Here is a 9963-nt window from a genome sequence, read left to right on the forward strand (position 1 = left end):
AGCACATTGTTTCGTGTGGGTTGTGATCGGGCTCAATAAATATTCGTCGAATAAATTATCTTATGATGAGCAAAAGATTTTAAAATGAGAAAGACAAGTGTGATCCAGCCTTGGGCAGCAGGGTGAGAGGCTCGCGTTAAGACCAGAAAAGAGGAAAGACAAAGTGAGAGGAATGGGAAAGGAGAGAGGAAAGGAAAGGGTCCAAGGCCCACAGTAAAGGTAGTGAAATGACTTCTGATGATAGGCTCCATCTAACAATTTGAGCAAGTTTTCCCATCACTCCTGCTCTACTCTAAAAAATGGTTTCTCTCTCTGTTACTGGGGTACTAATGACCCTTAAATGAAGTGATCTGAATTAAATTCCTTCCCTTGATCTAACATTTCTAAACCTGCTCTTTAGTAAAACAAATAATTGCAGCTACTACGTGGCATGGGAAGATGTTAGTGTATCCATTGTCCTATAACTAAAAATTAGATATTCAGTGAAGGAGTATTGGGAAGGGAAAGTATTGGGTTGGCCAAAAAGTGCCTGGTTTTTAAGTAAAAATAAAAGACACTTTTTTCATTTTCACCTAGAACTTTATTGAACAATGTATTCACCCTTTTGTTCCACTATCTTCTGCCATTTTTCAGGCAACTTCGTAATTCCATCTTCCCAAAACGTGTTATCTTTTTGAGCAAAGAACTGTTCCAGGTGCCTTTTACAGTCTTCCAGGCAGTTGAAATTTTTTCCATTAAGAGAATATTGTAAAGACCAAAATAAATGGAAATCTGAAGGTGCAATTCTGGTGAATACAGTGGATGAATCAGAACTTCCCAGCCAATCTGTTAACAGTTTTTGCCTGGTCATCAAAGAAACATGCAGTCTTGCATTATCCTGATGGAAGATTCTGCGTTTTCTGTTGACTAATTCTGGATGCTTTTCATCGAGTGCTGCTTTCGATTGGTCTAACTGGAAGCAGTACTTGTTGGAATTAATCGTTTGGTTTTCTGGAAGGAGCTCATGATAGAGGACTCCCTTCCAATCCGACCATATACACACCATCACCTTCTTTGGATGAACACCGGCCTTTGGTGTGGTTGGTGGTGGTTCATTTCACTTGCCCATGATCTCTTCCATTCCACATTATTGTACGGTATCCACTTTTTTTTAAATTAATTAATTAATTTATTTATGGCTGCGTTTGGTCTTCGTTGCTGCATGTGGGCTTTCTCTAGTTGTGGCGAGTGGGAGCTACTCTTCGTTGCGGTGCACAGGCTCCTCATTGCGGTGGCTTCTCATGTTGCAGAGCTCAGGCTCTAGGTGCGTGGGCTTCAGTAGTTGCGGCACACGGGCTCAGTAGTTGTGGCTCACGGGCTTAGTTGCTCCGCAGCATGTGGGATCTTCCCAGATCAGGGCCCGAACCCGTGTCCCCTGCATTGGCAGGTGAATTCTTAACCACTGCGCCACCAGGGAAGTCCCTGTACGGTATCCACTTCTCATCACCCGTCACATTTTGTTTTAAAAACGGAACGTTTTCATTACATTTAAGTAGAGAATCACATGTGGAAATGCGGTCAAGAAGGTTTTTTTCCCTTAACCCAAACATCAAATCGATGAACATATGCAAATGATTTTCAACGCTTGATTTGTATATTTTGAGTATGTCTGCTATCTCCCACATGGTATAACGTTGATTGTTCTCAATTAATGTCTCGATTTGATTGCTATTGACTTCAACTGGTCTACCCGACCAAAGAGCATAATCCAGCAAGAAATCTCCAGCACCAAACTTCGCAAACCACTTTTTTTATGCATAAATATAAAAATATTTTATTTCAGATGCTTACACTTTTAAGGTACTCCCTAGAAAGGGATGTCAAAAAAAATATTAAATAAAATAAGGTTTCAAACTTTGTTAGGCTATGATTTGAGGGGGAAATGACTATTGATGGTTACATAGCTGGAAATCTTTGTGGTAATAAGTATAAGCTAACTTCAATCAACTCACTTTTCCCAGAATCCATTGGTGTGAAATTATACATTGTTGTTATTTTCAAAGGCTATTCAGCTTTGACTGATATGCAACAAGCAGTTACTGAGCATCTGCTATATTGCTTATTGTGTAGTCTAGTTAATTTGTCTGTAGCAAAAACAAAGCCACAGATGACCTTATCTCTTCCACTGTGTGTGTGTTTGTTTGAAGCTGTTTGTATATTCTTGATTAGTCTGTTTCTGAAGCAGCTTGGAAAAGTCTCATCTACTTTTTAGCATTTGGTTGCTTTTATAAAGCATCTTAGAAAGCAGACATAGCACTCCCAGGTCTGCCAGAAGTATTTCTTCCCTGAAGACTCAATTTCTTCCATTGTTTAAAAAAATTTTATTTATTTTGCCACGCTGAGCAGCAAGTGAGATCTTAGTTCCCCAACCAGGGATCGAACCCATGCCCCCTGCAGTGGAAGTGTGGAGCCTTAACCATTGGACTGCCAAGGAAGTCCCAAGACTCATTTTCTTGAGTGGTATTGCTTTGCTCATGCACTGAAGACTTCTGGTAACAGAAATGGACCAGAGAGTTTTAAACAGTTCTACAGAAATTGCACTTTGGTCTCTAGACTTCATTGTCCTTGGGAATTGGAACTGTCACCTGGTGTGCATTCCTCATAACTGAGATTATCTTAAAACAGAAATGGTAGGAAAGCTTTCCTGTGCTTCGGGTAGGAGACGAATTTGCTTTTGTAGAATTTGTGGCTGAGGAAAGCAGACAGGGCCTGGTTGAAGAAGACATATGTTACCACGAGCCACCAAGTTAAGTTGTGGAAACCAAAGGTGACAGCCGTGGAAATGTAGATCATCAGCTCTGCCAAGTAGTTAGGGGAAGAAACGTATTCAAACCAGTCTCCAAAAGGGATTCGGTGGTTACAGTGAATGACCACTCCTGCTTTATTTTTCCTGAGATTGCCGAGAATGACATGACACTTATACTGATGGACAGACGACCAGATGAACATCATCATTCCGAGGATATGGAACCGCCGAGCTTGCATCAAGAGATTTTTCCCTATCACATAGACATTCCTGCCGTCCATTGGCACTTGGCTCAACACAGGCCGACAAGGACATAGTAGACAAGTCCAAAACAGTACTGCACGACGTGAATCACGGCATTGGAGAAGACACTGACATAGAAGCACTCGAAGAGTCTTCGTAGGCTGTGTAGCCACAGAAACACTAGTACTAAGAACGCAGACAGCGCGAGCTCACCCCCTCGGAATTGCGCAGCCCCAAGAATTCTGAGTAAATGATGAAGCCAGTTTGGAAAAGGTGCTCCCACAAACAGAGACTGAGTAAGGCTCCAAAGCAGGAAGCCATTCCACAGCACTGAGATGATATAGAAGTGAGAAAAATACCTCTTGGGGACATCAAAGGCCCGACAGGCGGCCGGTCGCGACGGCCCCCCTTCCTTGGTTTTTCCATAGCAGATCAGGTCCTGGAAAAGCGTGCAGCCCGGAAGCAGGCCAGACGGCACGAGCTGCAGCAGTAGGGTCAGCAGGAAGGCCGTGGCCAGCGTGAGCCACACGGCACGCAGCGGATTCAGCGCCAAGAGTTCGGCCCCCCGCCCAGGGAGCCATGGCCGGCGCGCCCGGAGTCCGCGCTCCGCGGGCCCTCGCCACTCGTTGGCGGAGGAACGGCCACTCAAGCGCGGCGCGCCGGGCTCAGCCCCGCAAACCACTTTTGACACGTTCGATCAGTCACAGCACTTCTCCATACACTACACAAATCTTTTTTTGCATTTCGGTTGCATTTTTAACTTTCTTGAAATAATAAAGCATAATATGCTGAAAATGTTGCTTTTTTTCTTCCGTCTTCAATATTAAAATGGCTACACAAAAATACACCAAATTTGATGTCTTTTTTCAAATGCACGTGGATATGATAGATGTCACATACAATCTAACAAAATTATTATGAATGAAGTTAAAGACAACTAAGTGCTACTACAGCCATCTTACAGAAAAAAACGAACCTTTTGGCCAACCCAATAGATGTTTTGTGCACTGGGGTTGTGAGTATAATTATATTTTTGCTTTATTGTTATAATATTGGTGGTGTTATCAAAAGCTACAACTATAAAACAATCCTTACCACCTCTCAGGTCTTTGTAAACAGAAATGTTAAGAATGGTAAAGTGCTTTTATTAACTGATTTGACATGGTTAAACCTGAAATTTAATCCATATTAGACATATTATGTTTTCATTTAAAATAGAAGTACTATTTCTTATGGTTTATCCCTCACTGCAACTAACCTAGAACGTTACAAATAAACTTTTTGATTCAATCTCTTGTTCAATGCATTGTAGTCCTTCTATATTTTTATTTCTTGTTCCCTCCTGTCTTAGGTAACATTTATTGATCACTCTTCCTATATTCTAATTTAAATAAACTTTCTCATAGAGTCCTCATAATCTTTATTGATAGTATTATCCCAGTTTTTCTGGGTCTTTTTTTTTTTTTTTTTTTTGCGGTATGGGGGCCTCTCACTGTTGTGGCCTCTCCCGTTGCGGAGCACAGGCTCCGGACGCGCAGGCTCAGCAGCCATGGCTCACGGGCCTAGCCGCTCCGCAGCATGTGCAATCTTCCCAGACCGGGGCACAAACCCGCGTCCCCTGCATCGGCAGGCGGACTCTCAACCACTGCGCCACCAGGGAAGCCCTGGGGTCATTTTTTAAATTGAGGTATAATTGATACATATTAGTTTCAGGTGTACAACCTAATTATTTAACATTGTATATATTGCAAAATGATCACCACAATGAGTCTAATTAACATGTCATGTGTTATCTCAATCTAACAGATGAAGAAACTAAGGCTCAGAACAGTTCTATGTCTTGGACTGTGATTACAGTCCTCATAGGTTTCAGAGCTAGAGTTGCTACTCAAGTCTGATTGCAAAGCCTGTGCTCTTTCCACCGTATTTACCATTGTCCTCTCTACATTTGGCAGAAAGAGTGGGAAAAGCGTGAAACAGTCATCAAAGGGAATCAAATAGAAAATTAACCAAGGATAAATTTCCTGAAGGCCAATGGCCCTTTACATTATGGTAAAATTCTACATGATCAATACACTTTATTCTCATTTCTTGGTCAAGTACTGCTTCAAAAAGGTATGCATATGGGGCGGATATGGAGTGAAGGGAGAATATTGCGGGCATAGAGAGCACCCCAAGCAAAAGCACAGACCAATATTCGACCAGCATGACTGGAGACAAGGTGAGTAGCTTGGTTTGGCAGGAGTTATTGGACTTCAAGGTAGGTGTTGCCTAGTGTCTTCCAACCCCACGAAAGGACGTCTGAGACAGAAAGTCAGAGAGACAGATTCTGAGATTCCTACACAAATGTTTAGGTCCTGGAGTGCCAAACGGGAACTCTTCTTTTCTGACACCAAGATTCCTCAGTCTGGGGTAGAGTCTTACACTCTTGGCTGTCAGGACTATCCTGAATCTCCAGAGATTTGATTGCTGTTTGTCAGACCTTCCTCACTTCTAATTTCTTATTCAGCTACCCACCTTTTTCTCCTGTTCCTGGGATTCTTTCCCTCAGACTTCCAGGACCTTCCCCCAGTGGGAAAATTTCACAGTCAGATAGCCACTGTTGATGCAGAACTCAAGAACTTCAGGAGGCAAAAACTGTCCTGGGTCAGGTCAGAGCTGGAAACCTCACAGCTCTCCTAGAAGTGCCATCAACAGGCACTAGGACCATCTCAAGCTCAACCCAGCGAGCTGCTTCATTTGATCAATCATGCTAGATTATAAGCTACAGGAGGGCAGGGGTGTTGGTTCTGTGCCTAGAACAAATAAAGTGCTTATTTATTGTTGAATTTTTATTAGGATTTATGTGGGTTATGCACTAGATTATCATAAAAGTCCAAAAGCTCAGCTCATGGTCATGGTTTCTATATCCTTGAAGAATGCTTTTCTATTTCTGTTTTTGGTGACTTTCAGCAGCTGTTGTTCCAGATCACAGTGGAAGCATAAAGGGCCCAGTTTAACTTATACATCATTAATTGTGAATGAGACAATAAACAAATTACGATTTTCACCAGCTGATTTTTATCAGAACCCAGCTATCTTCCTAATTACTACCATGTTCTCTCCCTCAGTTGCTCTTATCCCATTTCTGTCCCCTACCCTAACTGCCTACCTCTTCCTGATTTCTTTTCTCTCTTAACTACCTAGAAGATAAATTTGCCATATTAAAATTAAAATGTCAGTGTTTGCAAGGCACTGCAGGGAACAGAGAGAAGGATAAAGTGCAAGCCATGCCCTCAAGTTCAAAACGAGGAAGGGGAGACAAATAGGAACAAAAGTATTTTAAGAGGCAGAACCCATAAAATATTGAGCACAAATAATATGATTAATTCAAAACAGGGATAGGTGAAGGAAGGCTTACTAGGAAGCGGACATTTGAGCTTTTAAAGGAAGGGTTAGATTTTGGCAAGCAGAGATGGCAAAGGCATTCAAGTAGAAACAATGAGAATAAATCTGTGGAAAAACAAAGCAGTCTGAGGCATCTGGATTATAGGAATGTTAAAGATAAAGCTGAAAAAGATCCAGAAAATGAGGAATCACGGAACGTTTTTAAGAAGGATAATGACTTGGTTAGAACTTTGTTTTAGAAAGCTGACCCCTGGAGGCAGCACGAAGAATGGACTATGGAAAAAGTTTTCCCAGGTGAGACGTAACAAAAATCTGACTCGGATGAGTGTAGAGAATAAAAAAATGGAAACAGGTATGAGAGGCATTACTGAAGAAATGACAGAACCTTGATAAATGACTAAATATGGATGACAAGGGGAAAAAACTGCAAGGTAACTTAAAAGTTTTGAGTGGTTAGGTTAAAATTTTCTTTCAAATGTTACCCCAAATAAGTAACTTTCAATGCTAATTTCTTTGGGGGTAGGGGCAGGTCACTTTTCTTACAAAAAGAAAGACTTTTTTCTCTGCCTTGCTTGCATCCATCTTGACCTACTACTTTCACCTTGACCAATATGTAACCGTTATCTATCCCATGAAGGTAGCCTGGTTATCTGTTGCTGGCTGGGCAGGGTGCATGGGTATGTCCCAGTCTAGGGCCTGTAAGTCTGCTCAGTAGCAGGGAGACCCACAGAGGTAGAAAGACCTTTCTAGTACCTTCATGAGCCTCCACTCAAAATGAGTCTCTAAAATCTGGACCTCAAGCTTGCAGATTATTCAAGTTATTTTTGTTTTTTGTTTTGTTCTTTTAATCTACTAAATGCCTTGTATAAGCAAGAGGGCATTAAAAACTAGGTCCCTGCCCTCATGGTGCTTAAAATATAAGGTCCATGAAAGGATAACAATAGAATTTACTCATCCTTAGAAAGTGAGTAAAAAAGTAAAAGTTCTGTTGAGGATAATAAACCATTGACTCGAGAGTTTTAATATTATGCTGTTCGATTATTCATGCATTTCCTGTTCTCTGTTATACCAGATAAACATTGTAAGACACTCTTAATTTTTGTGTCATATCCTAATCAGCTTTGGTGGAATCTTGAGGAGCTACAGAATGCAGAGAATGTCCCAACTGGCGTATCAAGCTGGCTTTTCAGTAACTGCCCCCATTCTGGGCTAAACTGTGCCTGTGGGGTGTGCAGGCCTACTGGGACATGACAGCCAATCCCACTCTCACACAGACGGTAGAGTGCAGACTGTGTCTCATTTCCCTTCAGTTTGTATTCCTTTTTCAATTTGTTCTTATTCTTTCCATTTCCACACCTTTCCTTTAGGAAACCTGTGCACCCTTGGAAAATACCACTATTCCAAGACCTAACTCATTAGCATGAGTGAGTTCAGGTTAATTCCATACTTTTTAATGCTCAGGCCACAGCCAGAGTGATGATTACTTATAGGTATCATATTTTGAGGAATGTTTATAAACTAGAAATATCCAGAAAATGGTGACAAGAATAGGTAAGAGGCTTAAGATCCAGTCTAAACAAAAGGGTTCTAAGGATATTCCACTTTGAGAAGACACAAATAAATGAAGATGGCTGTCCTATAGTATCTGAAGAGCTAGCATATAGCAAGAAACCAGACTTATTTTTACATTGCTCCAAAATACAGAATAGGACCCTATGACTTATAGGAACATCTACCAAAGGAACAGAATTATTTTTTTTAAGAATTAATGATTTTAACTGTTTACAAAAGAAATGTACTTCTTCAGTAAGTAGTGACCTCATCATCCCTGGAAGAATATAACCATGGGCATAATTGGATTAGTCAGGGTTCTTCAGAGATAGACAGATAGATAGGGAATTGGCCCACACAATTATGGAAGCTAACAAGTCCTACAATCTCCAGTCTGCAAGCTGGAGTCTCAGAAGAGCCAATGGTGTAGTTCCAGTCCAAGGCTGGTAGGCTAGCAACCCAGGAAGAGCCCATGTCTCAGTCTGAGCGCAGAGACACTCAGAGAGAAAAACAATGTCCCAACTTGAAAGCAGTGAAGAGGAGAAATTCTCCCTTACTCATGGGGTGTGGGAGGAGGAGAAGAGAGTCTTTTCGTTCTATTCAGGCCTTCAACTGATTGGATGAGGCCCACCTACATTAAGGAGATTGCTTTACACTGACTACAGATTCAAATCTTGATCTCATCTAGAAAACACCCCCCAAAATAGACCCAGAATAATGTTTCACCAAACGTCTGGGCACTCAATGGTGCAGTCAAATTGACACATGAAATTAACTTTCACAATAACCATCTATCAAGGACACTGCAGGACTTCCCTGGTGGTGCAGTGGTTAAGAATTTGCCTGCGAATGCAGGGGACACAGGTTCGAACCCTGGTCTGGGAAGATCCCACATGCCACGGAGCAACTAAGCCTGTGTACCACAACTACTGAGCCTGAGCTCTAGAGCCCACGAGCCACAACTACTGAAGCCCGCACGCCTAGGGCCCATGCTCCGCAACAAGAGAAGTCACTGCAATGAGAAGCCCACGCATTGGAACGAAGAGTAGCCCCTGCTAGCCACAACTAGAGAAAGCCCGCACGCAGCAATGGAGACCCAACACGGCCAAAAAATAAATTAAATTTAAAAGAAAGAAAAAAAAAGAACACTGCAGAAAGAATTTCTAAATTACACAAAGATATGGCAGTCAAAGGAACAAAAATATCTCCATCACATAAGTTTCTTTTTCTCAAACATCAGTGTGGGGAAGTCAAAGTTCCTCCACCACTGATTCCTCCTCTCATGATCACACTTGAGAAAATAAACCATTTGCACACATGACTTCTCCATATGCTAAACTTTGGCTTGGGGGGAAAAATGTGTTCAGGAAGTTTGTACTAGGAATTATACCACAGCAATGGCACTTGTTTTACCTTACTGTGATTAATTAAAGATGGTCACAATTTTTTTTTTTGCTGCTGCTACTTCTATTAATAGGTATAGTCTTTTTCCCCTCCCCTTGAATCTGGGCTAGCCTTGCTTTGACTCACAGAATATGGCAGAAATGACACTGTGCCAGTTCCAGGCCTAGGTCTTAGGAAGCCTGGCAGTTTCTTCTTTCTTAGAGTTCTGAGTCACCATGTAAAGAAGTCTAGCTCTCCCTCACTAGAGAGACCACATCAAGAGAGATGCCCAGGGACTTTCCTGGTGGTGCCGTGGTTAAGAATCTGCCTGCCAATGCAGGGGACACAGGTTCGAGCCCTGGTCCGGGAAGATCCCACATGCCGCGGAGCAACTAAGCCCGTGAGCTGCAACTACTGAGCCTACGCTCTAGAGCCCGCGAGCCACAACTACTGAGCCCACGTGCCACAACTACTGAAGCCCGTGTGCCTAGGGCCCATGCTCCACAACAAGAAAAGCCACTGCAATGAGAAGCCCGCACACCACAATGAAGAGTAGCCCCCCTCGCCACAACTAGAGAAAGCCTGCACGCAGCAACGAAAACCCAGCACAGCCA

The 9963-nt window shown here is 42.3% G+C and overlaps 1 protein-coding gene across 1 annotated transcript; it reads right to left on the reverse strand.

Moving 5' to 3' along the window:
• Positions 1-2336: 2336 nt before the first annotated feature.
• LOC101276021 (polyprenol reductase-like) lies at positions 2337-4962 on the reverse strand. The gene is given in 3 exon segments (XM_012534766.3): positions 2337-3086; positions 3089-3709; positions 4884-4962. Coding segments are annotated over 3 exon segments (1131 nt in total). The 3' UTR covers positions 2337-2655.
• Positions 4963-9963: the final 5001 nt, after the last annotated feature.

Source organism: Orcinus orca, chromosome 2 (assembly GCF_937001465.1).
Source record: "Orcinus orca chromosome 2, mOrcOrc1.1, whole genome shotgun sequence".
Lineage (NCBI taxonomy): Eukaryota > Metazoa > Chordata > Mammalia > Artiodactyla > Delphinidae > Orcinus > Orcinus orca.